Raw genomic sequence first — 22,505 nt, forward strand, 5'->3', positions numbered from 1 at the left:
CAGGAAGGGCCGGTTGGCTTTTGAATGGCCTATTATAGGCATGCGTTCAATTGAAAATGTCAGGAATGACGGACCCAATCAACAAAAGTGAGATTGGAACCTAATCAGAACAAACTTTCACCCACAAGAAAAGAGAGGAACCCACCTTTCTGCTCCAAAGGACTCCAACTCTATTAATAATAATAATCTTTCTTCGTGACACAAGTAGGCTTACATTAAGACTGCAATGAAGTTACTGTGAAAATTCCCTAGTCGCCACACTCCGACGCTTGTTCGGGTACACAGAGGGACTTGTGGGAGGAAACTGGAGCACCCGGAGGAAACCCACGCAGACACGGGAGAACATGCAGACTCCGCACAGACAGTGACCCGAACTACACTTCAAAAAGTGCATCATTGCTGGGAGGCAATGTTCTGACAGCGTGAGCAGAATTTAAAAGAAACAGGCTCTGCTAATGCATGTATTCTCTTCCTTTTTGATACTTGGGTGAAAGAACAGAGGTAGTGCAGTACAAATAAGAGCCAAGGTTCCATAGAACAGTACAGCACAGTACAGGCCCTTCGGCCCACGATGTTGTGCCGAACTAGTCTGAAACTAAGATCAAATCAACCTACTCCCAATCATTCTAGAGCACTCCATATGCCTATCCAATAATCGCTTGAAAGTTCCTAAAGTGTCCGACTCCACTACCATAGCTGGGAGTGCGTTCCACGTCCCAACCACTCGCTGAGTAAAGAACCTATCTCTGACATCCCTCCTGTATCTTCCACCATGAACCTTATAGTTATGCCCCCTTGTAACAGCTACATCCACCCGAGGAGGAAGTCGCTGAGCGTCCACTCTATCTATCCCTCTCATCAACATATACACCTCAATTAAGTCACCTTTCATCCTCCTTTGCTCTAGTGAGGAAAGCCCTAGCTCCCTCAACCTTTCCTCATAAGACCTACCCTCCAATCCAGGCAGCATCCTGGTAAATCTCCTTTGCACCCTTTCCAATGCTTCCACATCCTTCCTATAATGAGGTGACCAATACTGCACACAATACTCCAAATGTGGTCTAACCTAGGTCTTGTACAGTTGCAGCATAACCTCACGGCTCTTAAACTCAATCCCCCTGTTAATAAATGTTAATGCACCATAGGCTTTCTTCACGGTTCCATCCACTTGGGTGGCAAACTTTCAGAGATCTATGGACATGAACTCCGCGATCTCTCTGCTCCTCCACATTCTTCAGAACCCTGCCATTAATCCTGTAATCCGCATTCAAATTTGTCCTACCAAAATGAATCATCTCACACTTATCAGGGTTAAACTCCATCTGCCACTTTTCAGCCCAGCTCTGCATCCTATCAATGTCTCTTTGCAGCCTACAACAGCCCTCCACATTATACACTACTCCGCCAATCTTGGTGTCATCAGCAAATTTACTAACCCAACCTTCAACTCCATCATCCAAGTCATTGATAAGAATCACAAATAGCAGAGGACCCGGTACCGATCCCTGTGGTACACTGCTGGTGAATGGGCTCCATGATGAAAATTTACCATCTACTACCACCCTCTGTCTTCTATGTGATAGCCAGTTACTGATCCAATCGGCCAAATTTCCCTCTTTGCCATGCCTCCTTACTTTCTGCATCAGCCGACTATGGGCCACCTTATCAAACGCCTTACTAAAATCCATGTACACGACATCAACTGCTCTACCTTCATCTATGTACTTAGCTACCTCCTCAAAGAATACAATCAAACTTTTGAGGCAAGACTTACCCTTCACAAATCCGTGTTGACTATCCCGGATTAAGCTGTACCTTTCTAAATGATCATAAATCCTATCCCTCAGGACCCTTACCTATGACCAAAGTGAGACTAAACGGCCTATAATTCCCAGGGTTAAACCTATTCCCTTTCTTGAACAAGGGGACAACATTCTCCTCTCTCCAGTCTTCTGGCACTGTTGCTGTCGGCAGTGTGGACATAAAGGTCCAAGCCACAGGCTCTGCAATCTCACCCCTCTTCTCCCAAAGAATCCTAGGATATATCCCATCAGGCCCAGGGCACTTACCTATCCTCACAATTCCTCAATGACAATTCCTCACTAGTTTTCAGATCTGATCTTCTGGCTAGACACCCAAACCACTATCCCTCAGCTAGAGGGAACCTGACTCAGACCAATGGAAAATTTGGTCACCTGGACTATCCAAGCCATAACTATTCATCAAAAAAGTTCAATGTCTAGATTTAGAGCAATAATTAACTGACACTACTGGGGCACCCAGAAAACCTGGAACCTGCACTATGGCTTTTTAAAAATTATTTCCTTGGGATGTGGGCATTGTTGGCAAGGCCAGTATTTGTTGTCCATCCTTAAATATACTTGCACTCAGTGCCTTGCCAGACCATTTCAGAGGACAGTTATGAGTCAACCGCATTGCTATGGCAATGGAATCGCATATAGATAAGGATGGCAGATTTCAGATGTAAAGGGCATTAGTGAACCAGATGGGCTTTTACTACAATGAACAATAGTTCCAGGTTTATTAATTGAAGTTAAATTCCACCAGATGCCATGGTAGGATTTGGACTCTTGTCTGCAGAGCATTGGCCTGGGCCTTTGAATAACTGGTCCAATGACATTACCACTATGCCACCATGTCCCCTTATGTAAATAGCTCAAAGCACTGATAATAGTCTAAATTAATCCGTGTTATAAATTGATCCACTCCCCTGACCTATCCCCATAACCACATGCATTGATTGTGGTCACTCCACCTAACCTGCATATCTTTCAACTGTGGGAGGAAACCAGAGCACCTGGAGGAAACACACGCACACGTGGGGAGAAAGTTCAAACTCCACACTGACAATCACCCAGAGCAGGATTTGAACCGGGCGCTTTGAGGCAGAAGTGCTAACGACTGTGCCGCCATGCTGCATGTAAGTGAAAGTTATTTTTTGTATTCTATGTTCAAAATCCTGGCTGAAAATTGTTATAGAGTAATTATGGCTCAGAAGGAAGCCATTCAGCCCATCAAGTAACTGAATCAAGCCCATCTCTGTAGAGCAATCCAGTCAGTCCCATTTTCCCACTTTATCTCCATCCAGTTTCCTTTCGGAATCATTTATCATTCCTGCTTCCATATGAGCAGCGGGTTCCAGGTCATTAACAATCTCTGCGTAAAAATGTGAATTCAAAGTTCTTTCTCACACTAGTCCGAGCTCAAATTCTTAAATCTGTGCCCCCCTGGTCCTTGTACCCATTAATGGGAACATCCCTTCTTTATCTAAACTGGCCATAATCTTATACATCTGTACCAAATCTCCCCTCAATCTCCTTTGCACAAAGGAGAACTATTTCAGCTTCTTAAACCTAATTTTGCAGCAAAAATTCTTTGTCAGTAGGGAAATTCTGGTAAATCTCCTCTGCATCCTATCTGAGGTTACAAAACGGATCTGTGGACAGTGTACAGTGAGCTATCAGTGACCTGGGTGGCAAGCCAGCGTAATGGGCATCATGCCACCATATTGAAGCCTGGTCTAAGAATCAATGTGTTGAATTGGACTTGGCAACTTAGACCATTAAGATGGTTGGCATGGTGTGAGCTGCCCTCTACAAGTCCTTTTACAGCATTGTAATACCTTAAAACTTGGGATGACATGCTGAAGGGCATTACCAGTAGGTGTTCTAGAATGTGTACACTCATTTATGCAAGGGATTGCTGCCTACCATAATTTGGTTAGATTGAAACAGCTGGGCCCACTAATTTGATATTGCTTCAGGTTCCACCCCTCAGAATGACATTTTATCCCAAATTTAAGGTCACATTGTCTTCCTCCATTTCTTAACAACCACATCATGATTCCTTTTAACAGAGATTAAAGAACACATACCTGAAGAGGTTCAAGGTGTTTTCCACACATAGTCTTCAAACACAATCCTTTTGCACAGGTAACATGGCATTCCACTTGCACATTGTTGCCCACAGTGCAGTTTACAGTCGCGTGCTTCACAAACAATGTTTCGCACTGGTCTTGACCATAGGAACATCGCACACAGCTGTAACAGAGGTGAGGTGTAAGGGTTAATAGAAAATCCAAGCTGAGAGTTTGCAGGGTGGATTGATGCTACTTGGTTCATTCGGTGAATGGTGGAGCCTGCTGATTGAACATGGCTAGAGGCAAAGGAAATAAGTGGTTTACTGGTTTGGAGGACGAGTGAAAGCAAAGTATTCAACACTTTGCTGGTGTTGGCCTCAAATTTGTTATCCAAAAGGTTAAATGGAAAGATGGTGTTAAGCTGCGTACTGACTCTGACGATAAACTGGAGTCTCCACTAATTGATTCAGATCAGATAGGAAGCCACTCACTTCTGGCAGATTATATTTGTTTAAGCTACTGGGTGAAGAAAAGGATGTATTTAGTGAATTCTGTGTCAGTTTGCATTTTAAAAATTGAGTCTGCGGCAAAGTCTTCGATACTGGGCTTTGATTTTTGGATCCAGGTTTTAAATCCAACCCAGGCTGAAAGGATGACAGCCTCCCTCTATCTGGTGCTGTAAGGGTCCATATAGTGTGGGCAGCACGGTAGCTCAGTGGTTAGCACAGTTGCTTCACATTTCCAGGGTCCCAGGTTCCATTCCCGGCTGGGTCACTGTCTGTGCGGAGTCTGCACGTTCTCCCCTTGTCAGCATGGGTTTCCTTCGGGTGCTCCGGTTTCCTCCCACAGCCCAAAGATGTGCAGGTTAGGTGGATTGGCCATGCTAAATTGCCCTTAGTGTCCAAAATATGTTAGGTGGCGGTTGCTGGGTTACGGGGATAGGATAGATATGTGGGCTTCAATAGGGTGCTCTTTGTAAGGGCTGGTGCGGACTCGATGGGCCAAATGGCCTTCTCTGGACTGTAAATTCTATGATTCTAGTATGGGCTAGTCAGTGTCAATCTAGTTCTTAGAAGGAGCAGATGTCTCAGAAATTCCGTTAATGCAGAAGTAATTTCAGCTGATTTAAGAAACAAAAATCATATAGGTCTTTTGATACTTATTACAGCAGAGCAGTGGAGTATTTTTTTGCACCAACATTTTGCTATGCCACCCTTGCAAAAATTTGACACTCATAAAGTGCCCTTGGCTAACAAGTCTTCATCTTGTGGATTATTAAAAAAGGCTCAGCCATAAAGACTTACAGCTAGGAGGACAGAAGTAGTACCTGTGCTTGTGTTTCTTGTACTCTCCTTGCTCTACACAGTTGGAAATGGCGAGAGAATTGTAAAGGCTGTATGTTCGCAGAGCTACCCCAGAGACAGCTATGAGTGGTGAGGACATGTTCAGCAGCACTGATGCTGTCTTGTAGAAGGGGAGGCTGTGGTTGTAAGTGACATTTATGTTCAGTGGGTTCATCTGGCAGTTCAGCAGATGAGCACCTAGAATCCAATAAGACAAACGCATTAAAGGGGAAGACATGAGTGAAAAGGAAACTTCAGTTTATCCTCTTCATCCTTCATGATAGAAAGACTTCCAATATATAGCAAGATTGACTCAACCTCAATTAACATCAAACTCAAGTGTACAGTTCCAAATAGTCCGAATTAACCGGTTGATAAATGGGTGCTTTCAGTTGCAATGTTTATTACCTTATTATAATATGTATATTTTCCCCTCACCCTCTCCACTCTCAGGGTGTTGACTTCCAGTCAGGGTGTGCAAGAAAAACAGATGCTACAATCACTGCATAAATGTTTACTTCTTACATTCTTACAGAGGCCATACATTATCTTCTACCTTCCCAAGGCTTTGTTCCTAGATGTCACCTTCCAGGTGAGCTTTGAATGAACATAGAACGTAGAATTTACAGTGCAGAAGGAGGCCATTCGGCCCATCAAGTCTGCACCAGCTCTTGGAAAGAGCACCCTACCCAAGCCCACACCTTCACCCTATCCCCACAACCCAGTTATCCCACCCAACACTAAGGGCAATTTTGAACACTAAGGACAATTTAGCAAAGCCAATCCACCTAACCTGCACATCTTTGGACTGCGGGAGGAAACTGGAGCACCCGGAGGTAACCCACGCACACACGGGGAGAATGTGCAGTCTCCACACAGACAGTGACCCAAGCTGGGAATCGAACCTGGGACCCTGGAGCTGTGAAGCAATTGTGCTAACCACTATGCTACCATGCTGCCCTAGTAAGCTCCTGTGGGAAGTGGCATTCTCCAGTGAGCACACCCTTCAGCCATGGGACTTGGTCTATGGATATCTTTAAAAGGTCTTTAAAGTCTCTCTGATACAAAATTTACTTCCTTGTCAATGGTAAAGAGAATTGACACAGATTCTAAATTGTCCCTTCCTCATTATTTTAAAGAACTAATTTCTCCGTCACAGCTATTACTTGATCAAGAGGACATGGATAACCTAGTCTTCAATTCTTTCCATTTGGTGTTTGGGAAGTATGCAGAATCTCATCCAGCTGGTACTCCCTTCTCATCTTCACCCCTACACACAGCGGAGTGACTAATATAACCCTGGAAATTCTCTGCACCATAACGAATCTGGTCAAAATAGCAGATGGAGAGAGCCCCATTGAAATGGATGACTTACATATCTGCCTGCAGCAGGGACCTAAATACCACAGAAACTGTAGACAGACATACTACGAATGTTGGCACAATGCCACCAATGATGGTACCAGCGACATGTACCTTGCATCCTTAAAGGGAATGTGTGCCCTGGAGATTCACCCTTTATATTCGAGACAACTTTAATAGTGACGCACTACAATTGTTGCCCTTTCTTTTTTTTTTAAATGTTTTTTTATTGAGTTTTCATATTTTATATATGACAAATTACAAGTTATTAGAGAGAGAGAAAAAAAAAAGGAAAACACAAAAATTTTTAACATGAATATTTACAGGTAAGCATCTTCATAACAATAATTGTGGCCGCCCCCTTTAGCCAGCATACATATTTTACATTCCCCAATATGGCCGAGGCACATGTTTATAGGCATTTATTTATAGTTTGGTTTTGGGCCTTGGCTTGCCATCAAACCCCCATACCGAGCCCGTAGCCCCCCCCCCCCCCCTCCCCCCGGCTACCTTCCCCCGATTCCCGTCCATTTTCCCCTGGTTCTTGGCCACCCGACTATTCTTCCACATGTACGTTGGCCACAAACAGGTCCCGGAACAGTTGCATGAATGGCTCCCACGTTCTGTGGAAGCCGTCGTCCGACCCTCGGATGGCGAATTTGATTTTCTCCATTTGGAGAGATTCCGAGAGGTCGGACAGCCAGTCTGCAGCTCTGGGTGGTGCTGCTGACCGCCAGCCAAACAGGATTCTACGGCGGGCAATCAGGGAGGCAAAGGCAAGGGCGTCTGCCCTCCTCCCCAGGAATAGATCTGGCTGGTCTGAAACCCCGAAGACCACCACTATCGGGCATGGCTCCACCCTCACCCCCACCACTTTGGACATAGCCTCGAAGAAGGCTGTCCGGTACTCCACAAGTCTGGGGCAAGACCAGAACATGTGGGCGTGGTTGGCCGGGCCTCTCTGGCACCGCTCACATTTGTCCTCCACCTCCGGGAAGAACCTACTCATACGGTTTCTCGTTAAGTGGGCTCTATGTACCACTTTTAGTTGCGTCAGGCTGAGCCTTGCGCACGTGGAGGTGGTGTTGACCCTATGCAGTGCTTCGCTCCAGAGTCCCCACCCTATCTCCATCCCCAGGTCGTCCTCCCATTTCCTTCTTGTTGCGTCCAGTACGGTGTCGTCCCTATCTACCAGTCGGTCATACATGTCACTACAGTTCCCTTTCTCTAGGATACTTGCATCCAGTAGGTCTTCCAATAGTGTCTGTCGTGGCGGTTGTGGGTACGTCCTTGTCTCCTTTCGTAGGAAGTTTTTGAGCTGCAGGTATCGTAGCTCGTTCCCCCCAGCTAGCTGAAATTTCTCTGTCAGTTCGTCCAGTGTTGCGATCCTGTCGTCCGTGTATAGGTCCCTGACTGTCAGTGTCCCCCCGTCCTGCCTCCACCTTTTGAAGGTGGCGTCAGTCAGTGCTGGTTTGAACCTATGGTTGTTGCAGATGGGAGCCTTGTCCAACATTTTGTACAGGCCAAATTGCTGCCGCAGTTGGTTCCAGGATTGGAGGGTGGCTGTCACCACTGGGCTGGTGGAGTGTTTTTTGGGTGGGGATGGGAGTGCTGCCGTGGCGAGGGCCCGGAGGGAGGTTCCCATGCAGGAGGCCTCCTCCGCACGCACCCACTCGGCTTCTGGCTCCTGGATCCATCCCCTTACTCGCTCGGCTGTTGCCGCCCAGTGGTAGAATTGTAGATTCGGGAGGGCTAGCCCCCCCCTGGATATTGTTTTTTGTATGACCTTCTTTGGGATCCTAGCATTTTTACCCCCCCATACGAACGCCATGATATGTTTGTCCAGCGCTTTGAAAAAGGCCTTGGGGATGTAGATCGGAATGGATCTAAACAGGAAAAGGAACCTGGGCAGTACGTTCATTTTGATCGTCTGGACTCTCCCCGCGAGGGAGAGCGGGAGTGTGTTCCATCTTTGCAGGTCCTTTTTAACTTCCTCCGTCAGGCTGGTGAGGTTCCATTTGTGGATCCCTTTCCAGTCATGGGCTATTTGGATCCCCAGGTAGCGGAATTTATTTCGGGCTTGTTTGAACGGCAGCCCCTTTAGTGCTGCACCCCCCCCCTTGCGGGTGTACTGGGAAGATCTCACTTTTGCTCATGTTGAGTTTGTAGCCCGAGAAGGCTCCAAACTCTTTCAGGAGCGCTATGATTCCGTCCATGCTGCTTCGTGGGTCCGAGATATAGAGGAGCAGATCATCCGCATAGAGTGAGACTCTGTGCTCTCTACCTCCCCTTCGGATCCCCCTCCAATTCTTTGCTGCCCTGAGCGTGATTGCTAGCGGTTAGATTGCTGGTGCGAACAGCAGCGGGGACAGTGGGCATCCTTGTCTGGTGCCCCTGTGCAGCTGGAAGTATTGGGAGTTGGTATTGTTGGTCCGTACACTCGCCATGGGAGCGTTGTATAGGAGCTTTACCCAAGCGGTGAACCCTGTTCCAAGCCCGAACCGCTCCAGTACCTCTATGAGGTATTTCCATTCGACTCTGTCGAAGGCCTTTTCTGCGTCCAGGGAGACGATCACCTCTTGTGTTCTCTCCCCGGAGGGGGTCATTATCACGTTCAGCAGGCGCCTGATGTTCGCGGTAAGCTGTCTACCTTTGACGAAGCCTGTCTGGTCCTCTGTGACCACCTCAGGTACACAGTCTTCTAGCCTTTTGGCTAGGATTTTGGCCAGTATTTTGGCGTCTGCGTTCAGCAGAGATATGGGTCTGTATGACCCACATTCCGTTGGGTCTTTGTCTTTCTTAGGAATCAGCGAGATTGAGGCCTGTGCTAACGTGGGTGGCAGTGTGCCCCTAGCTAGCGAGTCTGTGAACATCTCCCGCAGGTGCGGGGCCAGCGCTGTCGCGAATTTAATTGTTGCCCTTTCTGATTGACGATTTTTATTCTTCAGAATTGCTGTAAGGAAGCATATAACCTGCACAAAATACAACTGACCCTGTCCATGCCCCATGTCCATGCATGCAAATGCTTCAGCAAGAATGACAGAGAGAGGAAATCCTCGCTGTTTTTATCCCCTTTTGTAGTCAGGGATGTAAAAGTCAATTGGAATCTGTCAGCCATCGCTCAGTGTTGACATGCTTGTTTCTTAGTCAGAAGGTCATGGCTTCAAGTACCACTCCACAGACTTGAGCTCAAAAACTAGGCTGATAATTCACTATAGTACTCAGAGAGTGCCTTCTAGTCTTTCTGATGAGGTGTTAAACTAAATTCCATTTTCCCACTTGGATGGATCTAAAAGAGGCCAGTATCATACAATGAACAGGAGCTTTCTCTCTACATCCGGTCCAACTCCTATCCCTCAACCTGGTCACTTATCCTCTTGCTGTCTGTCGTGCCTTGCTGTCTGCAGACTGGCTGCCACATTTCTCCACGTTGCAACTGGGACGACTCTTAATAAACACTCATTGGTTGTGACACATCTGTGGATGTGCAAAGTGCCATACAAATGCAAGTCATTTCTTTCCCACTAACACCACCGCCCAAGCCAAGAGCTGCCAGGAGTTGAATTTAGGCCTCTCCTGGTCTGCAGGACACAGTTGCACACCAGCCAATGCATCTGCCAAGTGAGACTTCAGGGAGCTGGAACCTATTTTTAAACTTGCACTTTTGCAGCTCTTTCACTGCCAGTTATGTGACTGAATGAATTTAGCAATGGATTTCTAAGTGCTGTGTGAACGTTCTAAAGTAACTCCAGCAACAGATCATTGACAGCATAAATCATTGCTCCTCCATGTGCTGCAGCAATGAGCCACACGTGTTGCATAAATTGCCTTCATGCCTGAAGGTGGATGAACTTTCTACCATTCCACTTTTAACAGCTCATTTCTTTGTGGTTTGAAAATTGAATCAGAGGAGGTTAAGCTTTATTGATTGACAGGCTGTACTGAACTAACTCAGGAACGTTTCACTGTCTGAGTGATGGGTAAACAACCCACATTGCACTCCATATGACAATAATAGTTTAATGTCCCTTTAGCTACCTGGCTCTTTCTAAGCTGAGTGAGCACTATGGGATTCTTCCGCCCCGCCGCCGCAAGAATACCATGGGCCAGACGCCGACAATAGAAAAAAACCATTGACCTCGGGCGGGATTCTCCGCTCGCTGGGCGAACGCAGCCAGAGAATCCCGGCCATTATATTTTCTATAGACCTAGTTGTTATATTCTAGAAAGCCATTTGGTGAAGGGTGATACTGTAGCCAATCCTTTCTTATTCTTCTATTTATTTACAGAGTGAATCATTACAAACATATACCTCCTAACAGCACAGCTTCAGTAAGTGCCTTTAATTTTATTCCTTTAGCAGTTACAAAGCCAGAGCACAGAGTGGACAAGGAAAACCCTTAATCCACCCCTTTACTCCAAAAATAATTCAAATTGAATCCAATTTATGGCCCCCACAAAAGAGACATACTAGATCCAAGCTTACAAGAACAGGCATTATAACTTATCTCAACTTCTTGATATGCGTTTAAAAACACCAATTAATTTGTTCGAAAATAATCAAAGAAAGTAAATCAAATAAACGAGGGACAAATTAAAGTCCCTTAAAGGGAAACTAAAAGCGAGTCACGAATGAGACTTAAAACATCAAACCAAGATGCTTTCTACCTGCATCCATCTGTGTGATGCAGGATATATCACAATTGTTGAGACACGTTGGATGGACCAGAGGGAGCTATCGTGCCTATGCCTGTACATCAAAGAGTGGGATACTAAGGTACTGTAGCACTTGAGGAGTTGCTACAGAAAAAGATTGAGATATAACACGAGGATTAGGCTGAGAGCGTAGAAAAAAAGAACAGGCTTTATCAGAGAGTGTCAGAATGAACGGCTAAGAATACAAGATGATGCTCCAAACATTTTTTGTCATTTATCAAAGTGTTTGTGAGGGATGTATTGTGTCCACAGAGGAGTAAAATATTATTTTTTTTATTGAACAAGATACTAATTACACGACGTACACAGGTCCCAGCTGTGCCCAGGCCAAGCTTTTATGCATAGTGTCCATGACTCCACTGATGGGGCCCACAACTTTCAGCGGGGAAGCTCGTACTCAATGAAGCCCACGGGGAGACCAATTGGTCTGACCTCATAGGTCTCATGCGCATTACAATAGGATGTATCGTAGAATGAAACAAAAAAAACATTCACTCACGTTGAAATTAAAACAAATATGCTGTCACTGTGACAACACTGATACAACATGCATTGGAACTTTTCATCAACCGTCCATCAAAAGCACTTAAAAATGTAAACATGATAAACACAAACACTGATACCATAGCAGAGGGTGATCTATAAACAACATTTAAACACTGATGCCAGGAGTTACAACACCTTGAAACAATTTTCAAACACTGATGCCATGGGATTGCATCATCTGTATAAAAAAAATACTGAAACAGGGATAGTCTGGCACAGTAAATCAATGGAGAAGATTGAAAAACTGATACCGTGCCACCATTCTATTGGCTCTGTTTGCTCGATGGCAATTCACTTTATTGCCAAAAGTGCAGTTGTGATTCCCATTGTGGCAATGCTAGACTTGGCACCTGCCTCCTCACCCTGTCTTTTAGACTTGGCACCCGACTCCTCACCCTGCCTTTTCGAGTGGAAGGCCTTGGCAAAACACCCACTGACCAAAGAAAAGTGCCAATAATATGGCTCAGGATGAAGCATCAGCAGGTAAAGAGCCAAGGACCGGCCTGTGGGAAGAACACACAAGGATTGAAATGAAATCATGGAAAGGTATCACCTACAAACAGCTATTAAAACACTGATACCCAGACATTGTAAAATCTATAAACAGCCATTAAACACTGATGCCCTGACACTGTAACGCTTATAAACAGCCATTAAACACTGATACCCTGACACAGTAACATCTATAAACAGCCATTAAACACTGATACCCTGACACTGTTACGCTTATAAACAGCCATTAAACACTGATACCCTGACACTGTAACATCTATAAACAGCCATTAAATACTAATACCCTGACACTGTAACACCTATAAACAGCCATTAAACACTGATACCCTGACACGGTAACATCTATAAACAGCCATTAAACACTGATACCCTGACACAGTAACATCTATAAACAGCAATTAAATACTGATACCCTGACACTGTAACATCTATAAACAGCCATTAAACACTGATACCCTGACACTGTAACATCTATAAACAGCCATTAAACACTGATACCCTGACACTGTAACATCTATAAACAGCCATTAAACACTGATACCCTGACACTGTAACGCTTATAAACAGCCATTAAACACTGATACCCTGACACTGCAACGCTTATAAACAGCCATTAAACACTGATACCCTGACACTGTAACGCTTATAAACAGCCATTAAACACTGATACCCTGACACTGAAACATCTATAAACAGACATTAAATACTGATAACCTGACACTGTAACACCTATAAACAGCCATTAAACACTGATACCCTGACACTGTCACATCTATAAACAGCTATTAAATACTGATAGCCTGACACTGTAACACCTATAAACAGCCATTAAACACTGATACCCTGACACTGTCACATCTATAAACAGCAATTAAATACTGATAGCCTGACACTGTAACACCTATAAACAGCCATTAAACACTGATACCCTGACACTGTCACATCTATAAACAGCCATTAAATACTGATACCCTGACACTGTAACATATATAAACAGCCATTTAACACTGATACCCTGACACTGTAACGCTTATAAACAGCCATCAAACACTGATACACTGACACTGTAACATCTATAAACAGCCATTAAACACTGATACCCTGACACTGTAACATCTATAAACAGCCATTAGACACTGATACCCTGACACTGCAACGCTTATAAACAGCCATTAAACACTGATACCCTGACACTGTAACACCTATAAACAGCCATTAAACACTGATACCCTGACACTGTAACACCTATAAACAGCCATTAAACACTGATAGCCTGACACTGTAACGCATATAAACAGCCATTAAACACTGATACCCTGACACTGTAACATCTATAAACAGCCATTAAACACTGATACCCTGACACTGTAACATCTATAAACAGCAATTAAACACTGATACCCTGACACTGTAACATCTATAAACAGCCATTAAACACTGATACCCTGACACTGTAACATCTATAAACAGCCATTTAACACTGATACCCTGACACTGTAACGCTTATAAAGAGCCATTAAACACTGATACCCTGATACTGTAACGCTTATAAACAGCCATTAAACACTGATACCCTGACACTGTACCGCTTATAAACAGCCATTAAACACTGATACCCTGACACTGTAACATCTATAAACAGCCATTAAACACTGATACCCTGACACTGTAACATCTATAAACAGCCATTAAACACTGATACCCTGACACTGTAACATCTATAAACAGCCATTAAACACTGATACCCTGACACTGTACCATCTATAAACAGCCATTAAACACTGATACCCTGACACTGTAACGCTTGTAAACAGTCATTAAACACTGATACCCTGACACTGTAACGCTTATAAACAGCCACTAAACACTGATACCCTGACACTGTAACATCTATAAACAGCCATAAAACACTGATACCCTGACACTGTAATGCTTATAAACAGCTATTGAACACTGATACCCTGACACTGTAACGTCTATAAACAGCCATTAAACACTGATACCCTGACACTGTAACACCTATAAACAGTCATTAAACACTGATACCCTGACACTGTAACGCATATAAACAGCCATTAAACACTGATACCCTGACACTGTAACACCTATAAACAGCCATTAAACACTGATAGCCTGACACTGTAACGCATATAAACAGCCATTAAACACTGATACCCTGACACTGTAACATCTATAAACAGCCATTAAACACTGATACCCTGACACTGTAACATCTATAAACAGCAATTAAACACTGATACCCTGACACTGTAACATCTATAAACAGCCATTAAACACTGATACCCTGACACTGTAACATCTATAAACAGCCATTTAACACTGATACCCTGACACTGTAACGCTTATAAAGAGCCATTAAACACTGATACCCTGATACTGTAACGCTTATAAACAGCCATTAAACACTGATACCCTGACACTGTACCGCTTATAAACAGCCATTAAACACTGATACCCTGACACTGTAACATCTATAAACAGCCATTAAACACTGATACCCTGACACTGTAACATCTATAAACAGCCATTAAACACTGATACCCTGACACTGTAACATCTATAAACAGCCATTAAACACTGATACCCTGACACTGTACCATCTATAAACAGCCATTAAACACTGATACCCTGACACTGTAACGCTTGTAAACAGTCATTAAACACTGATACCCTGACACTGTAACGCTTATAAACAGCCATTAAACACTGATACCCTGACACTGTACCATCTATAAACAGCCATTAAACACTGATACCCTGACACTGTAATGCTTATAAACAGCTATTGAACACTGATACCCTGACACTGTAACGTCTATAAACAGCCATTAAACACTGATACCCTGACACTGTAACACCTATAAACAGTCATTAAACACTGATACCCTGACACTGTAACGCATATAAACAGCCATTAAACACTGATACCCTGACACTGTAACATCTATAAACAGCAATTAAACACTGATACCCTGACACTGTAACATCTATAAACAGCCATTAAACACTGATACCCTGACACTGTAACATCTATAAACAGCCATTAAACACTGATACCCTGACACTGTAACATCTATAAAACAGCCATTAAACACTGATACCCTGACACTGTAACATCTATAAACAGCCATTAAACACTGATACCCTGACACTGTAACATCTATAAACCAGCCATTAAACACTGATACCCTGACACTGTAACATCTATAAACAGCCATTAAACACTGATACCCTGACACTGTAACATCTATAAACCAGCCAGTAAACACTGATACCCTGACACTGTAACATCCATAAACAGCCATTAAACACTGATACCCTGACACTGTAACATCTATAAACAGCCATTAAACACTGATACCCTGACACTGTAACATCTATAAACAGCAATTAAACACTGATACCCTGACACAGTAACACCTATAAACAGCCATTAAACACTGATACCCTGACACTGTAACATCTATAAACAGCAATTAAACACTGATACCCTGACACAGTAACACCTATAAACAGCAATTAAACACTGATACCCTGACACTGTAACACCTATAAACAGCCATTAAACACTGATACCCTGACACTGTAACATCTATAAACAGCCATTAAACACTGATACCCTGACACTGTAACATCTATAAACAGCCATTAAACACTGATACCCTGACACAGTAACACCTATAAACAGCCATTAAACACTGATACCCTGACACTGTAATGCTTATAAACAGCCATTAAACACTGATACCCTGACACTGTAACACCTATAAACAGCCATTAAACACTGATACCCTGACACTGTAACATCTATAAACAGCCATTAAACACTGATACCCTGACACTGTAACGCTTATAAACAGCCATTAAACACTGATACCCTGACACTGTAACATCTATAAACAGCCATTAAACACTGATACCCTGACACTGTAACGCTTAGAAACAGCCATTAAACACTGATACCCTGACACTGTAACATCTATAAACAGCCATTAAACACTGATACCCTGACACAGTAACATCTATAAACAGCCATTAAACACTGATACCCTGACACTGTAACATCTATAAACAGCCATTAAATTCTGATACCCTGACACTGTAACACCTATAAACAGCCATTAAACACTGATACCCTGACACTGTAACACCTATAAACAGCCATTAAACACTGATACCCTGACACTGTAACACCTATAAACAGCCATTAAACACTGATACCCTGACACTGTAACGCTTATAAACAGCCATTAAACACTGATACCCTGACACTGTAACGCTTATAAACAGCCATTAAACACTGATACCCTGACACTGTAACATCTATAAACAGCCATTAAACACTGATACCCTGACACTGTAACGCTTATAAACAGCCATTAAACACTGATACCCTGACACTGTAACGCTTAGAAACAGCCATGAAACACTGATACCCTGACACTGTAACATCTATAAACAGCCATTAAACACTGATACCCTGACACTGTAACATCTATAAACAGCCATTAAACACTTATACCCTGACAGTGTAGCACATATAAACAGCCATTAAACACTGACACCCTGACACAGTAACATCTATAAACAGCCATTAAACACTGATACCCTGACACTGTAACACCTGGAAACAGCCATTTAACACTGATACCGTGACACTGTAACATCTATAAACAGCCATTAAAAACTGATATCCTGATACTGTACCGCTTATAAACAGCCATTAAACACTGATACCCTTGTGGTGATCACAAGTTAACTAGATGCAATACAACTGAGCAAACACTAGAGGGGGCACGGGAGAGCCATATAAATAGACGGGGACAGGAAGTGAGGACACACTTCACTGAGGGCAGAACTTGGAGCAACACAGATACACCCACACGCCAGCTAGGAACACTGAAGGTAACCTTAGGAAACAGCTCTGAAGAGTGAACGAACTTACAATAAAGCATCTTCTCCACATTTGAGACTACGAGCTTTATTAAGACATGAGTAACAACACAACCCTGACACTGTAACACCTATAAACAGCCATTAAATACTGATACCCTGACACTGTAACATCTATAAAGAGCCATTAAACACTGATACCCTGACACTGTAACGCTTATAAACAGCCATTAAACACTGATACACTGACACTGTAACATCTATAAACAGCCATTAAACACTGATACCCTGACACTGTAACGCTTATAAACAGCCATTAAACACTGATACCCTGACACTGTAACATCTCTAAACAGCCATTTAACACTGATACCCTGACACTGTAACATCTATAAACAGCCATTAAATACTGATACCCTGACACTGTAACACCTCTAAACAGCCATTAAACACTGATACCCTGACACTGTAACATCTATAAACAGCCATTAAACACTGATACCCTGACACTGTAACATCTATAAACAGCCATTAAACACTGATACCCTGACACTGTAACATCTATAAACAGCCATTAAACACTGATACCCTGACACTGTAACATCTATAAACAGCCATTAAATTCTGATACCCTGACACTGTAACACCTATAAACAGCCATTAAACACTGATACCCTGACACTGTAACACCTATAAACAGCCATTAAACACTGATACCCTGACACTGTAACACCGATAAACAGCCATTAAACACTGATACCCTGACACTGTAACATCTATAAACAGCCATTAAACACTGATACCCTGACACTGTAACGCCTATAAACAGCCATAAAACACTGATACCCTGACACTGTAACGCTTATAAACAGCCATTAAACACTGATACCCTGACACTGTAACACCTATAAACAGCCATTAAACACTGATACCCTGACACTGTAACACCGATAAACAGCCATTAAACACTGATACCCTGACACTGTAACATCTATAAACAGCCATTAAACACTGATACCCTGACACTGTAACGCCTATAAACAGCCATAAAACACTGATACCCTGACACTGTAACGCTTATAAACAGCCATTAAACACTGATACCCTGACACTGTAACACCGATAAACAGCAATTAAACACTGATACCCTGACACTGTAACGCTTATAAACAGCCATTAAACACTGATACCCTGACACTGTAACACCTATAAACAGCCATTAAACACTAATACCCTGACACTGTAACGCTTAGAAACAGCCATGAAACACTGATACCCTGACACGGTAACATCTATAAACAGCCATTAAACACTGATGCCCTGACACTGTAACATCTATAAACAGCCATTAAACACTGATACCCTGACACAGTAACATCTATAAACAGCCATTAAACACTGATACCCTGACACAGTAACATCTATAAACAGCCATTAAACACTGATACCCTGACACTGTAACATCCATAAACAGCCATTAAACACTGATACCCTGACACTGTAACATCTATAAACAGCCATGAAACACTGATACCCTGACACAGTAACATCTATAAACAGCCATTAAATACTGATACCCTGACACTGTAACATCTATAAACAGCCATTAAACACTGATACTCTGACACTGTAACATCTATAAACAGCCATTAAATACTGATACCCTGACACTGTAACATCTATAAACAGCCATTAAACACTGATACCCTGACACTGTAACATCTATAAACAGCCATTAAACACTGACACCCTGACACTATAACATCTATAAACAGCCATTAAACACTGATACCCTGACACTGTAACATCTATAAACAGCCATTAAACACTGACACCCTGACACTATAACATCTATAAACAGCCATTAAATACTGATACCCTGACACTGTAACATCTATAAACAGCCATTAAACACTGATACCCTGATACTGTAACGCATGTAAACAGCCATTAAACACTGATACCCTGACACTGTAACGCTTATAAACAGCCATTAAACACTGATACCCTGACACTGTAACATCTATAAACAACCATTAAACACTGATACCCTGACACTAACATCTATAAACAACCATTAAACACTGATACCCTGACACTGTAACATCTATAAACAGCCATTAAACACGGAAACCCTGACACTGTAACATCTATAAACAGCCATTAAACACTGATACCCTGACACTGTAACACCTATAAACAGCCATTTAACACTCACCCTGACACTGTAACGCTTATAAACAGCCATTAAACACTGATACCCTGATACTGTAGCGTCTATAAACAGCCATTAAAACTGACACCCTGACACTGTAAGGCTTATAAACAGCCATTAAACACTGATACCCTGACACTGTAACGCTTATAAACTGCCATTAAACACTGATACCCTGACACTGTAACAACTATAAACAGCCATTAAACACTGACACCCTGACACTATAACATCTATAAACAGCCATTAAATACTGATACCCTGACACTGTAACATCTATAAACAGCCATTAAATACTGATAAGCTGACATTGTAACACCTATAAACAGCCATTAAACACTGATACCCTGACACTGTAATGCTTAGAAACAGCCATTAAACACTGATACCCTGACACTGTAACAACTATAAACAGCCATTAAACACTGACACCCTGACACTGTAACATCTATAAACAGCCATAAAGCACTGACACCCTGACACTGTAACATCTATAAACAGCCATTAAATACTGATACCCTGACACTGTAACATCTATAAACAGCCATTAAACACTGATACTCTGACACTGTAACATCTATAAACAGCCATTAAATACTGATACCCTGACACTGTAACATCTATAAACAGCCATTAAACACTGATACCCTGACACTGTAACATCTATAAACAGCCATTAAACACTGATACCCTGACACTGTAACAACTATAAACAGCCATTAAACACTGACACCCTGACACTATAACATCTATAAACAGCCATTAAATACTGATACCCTGACACTGTAACATCTATAAACAGCCATTAAACACTGATACCCTGATACTGTAACGCATGTAAACAGCCATTAAACACTGATACCCTGACACTGTAACGCTTATAAACAGCCATTAAACACTGATACCCTGACACTGTAACATCTATAAACAACCATTAAACACTGATACCCTGACACTGTAACATCTATAAACAGCCATTAAACACGGAAACCCTGACACTGTAACATCTATAAACAGCCATTAAACACTGATACCCTGACACTGTAACACCTATAAACAGCCATTTAACACTCACCCTGACACTGTAACGCTTATAAACAGCCATTAAACACTGATACCCTGATACTGTAGCGTCTATAAACAGCCATTAAAAACTGACACCCTGACACTGTAAGGCTTATAAACAGCCATTAAACACTGATACCCTGACACTGTAATGCTTATAAACAGCCATTAAACACTGATACCCTGACACTGTAACGCTTATAAACTGCCATTAAACACTGATACCCTGACACTGTAACGCTTATAAACAGCCATTAAACACTGATACCATGACACTGTAATGCTTATAAACAGCTATTAAACACTGATCCCCTGACACTGTACCATCTATAAACAGCCATTAAACACTGATACCCTGACACTGTAACATCTATAAACAGCCATCAAACACTGATACCCTGACACTGTAAAATCGATAAACAGCCATTAAATACTGATACCCTGACACTGTAACACCTACAAACAGCCATTAAACACTGATACCCTGACACTGTAACATCTATAAACAGCCATTAAACACTGATACCCTGACACTGTAACGCTTATAAACAGCCATTAAACACTGATACCCTGACACTGTAACATCTATAAACAGCCATTAAACACTGATACCCTGACACTGTAACATCTATAAACAGCCATTAAACACTGACACCCTGACACTGTAACATCTATAAACAGCCATTAAACACTGATACCCTGACACTGTAACATCTATAAACAGCCATTAAACACTGATACCCTGACACAGTAACATCTATAAACAGCCATTAATCACTGATACCCTGACACTGTAACATCTATAAACAGCCATTAAACACTGATACCCTGACACTATAACATCTATAAACAGCCATTAAACACTGATAACCTGACACTGTAACGCTTATAAACAGACATTAAACACTGATACCTGACACTGTAACACCTATAAACAGCAATTTAACACTGATACCCTGACACTGTAACACTTATAACAGCCATCAAACACTGATACCCTGACACTGTAACATCTATAAACAGCCATTAAATACTGATACCCTGACACTGTAACATCTCTAAACAGCCATTAAACACTGATACCCTGACACTGTAACACCTATAAACAGCCATTAAACACTGATACCCTGACACTGTAACATCTATAAACAGCCATTAAACACTGATACCCTGACACTGTAACATCTATAAACAGCCATTAAACAATGATACCCTGACACTGTAACATCTATAAACAGCCATTAAACACTGATACCCTCACACTGTAATGCTTATCAACAGCCATTAAACACTGATACCCTGACACTGTAATGCTTATCAACAGCCATTAAACACTGATACCCTGATACTGTAGCGTCTATAAACAGCCATTAAACACTGACACCCTGACACTGTAAGGCTTATAAACAGCCATTAAACACTGATACCCTGACACTGTAATGCTTATAAACAGCCATTAAACACTGACACCCTGACACTGTAAGGCTTATAAACAGCCATTAAACACTGATACCCTGACACTGTAACGCTTATAAACTGCCATTAAACACTGATACCCTGACACTGTAACGCTTATAAACAGCCATTAAACACTGATACCATGACACTGTAATGCTTATAAACAGCTATTAAACACTGATCCCCTGACACTGTACCATCTATAAACAGCCATTAAACACTGATACCCTGACATTGTAACACCTATCAACAGCCATTAAACACTGATACCCTGACACTGTAACGCGTATAAACAGCCATTAAATACTGATACCCTGACACTGTAACATCTATAAACAGCCATGAAACACTGATACCCTGACACTGTAACATCTATAAACAGCCATTAAACACTGATACCCTGACACTGTAACATCTATAAACAGCCATTAAACACTGATACCCTGACATTGTAACGCTTTTAAACAGCCATTAAACACTGATACCCTGACAC

The 22,505-nt window shown here is 42.4% G+C and overlaps 1 protein-coding gene across 1 annotated transcript in view; it reads right to left on the minus strand.

Moving 5' to 3' along the window:
• LOC119964909 (pappalysin-2-like) overlaps positions 1–22,505 on the minus strand; it is a 569,527-nt gene that overhangs the window by 228,098 nt on the left and 318,924 nt on the right. Inside the window, exons 13-14 of the mRNA XM_038795012.1 lie at positions 5,208–5,421; positions 3,896–4,061 (exon numbers count right to left, since the gene is read on the minus strand). Coding sequence (XP_038650940.1) covers positions 3,896–4,061; positions 5,208–5,421 — 380 coding nt within the window. The remainder of the gene's footprint in view (positions 1–3,895; positions 4,062–5,207; positions 5,422–22,505) is intronic.

The sequence above is a fragment of the Scyliorhinus canicula genome, chromosome 4 (assembly GCF_902713615.1).
Source record: "Scyliorhinus canicula chromosome 4, sScyCan1.1, whole genome shotgun sequence".
Lineage (NCBI taxonomy): Eukaryota > Metazoa > Chordata > Chondrichthyes > Carcharhiniformes > Scyliorhinidae > Scyliorhinus > Scyliorhinus canicula.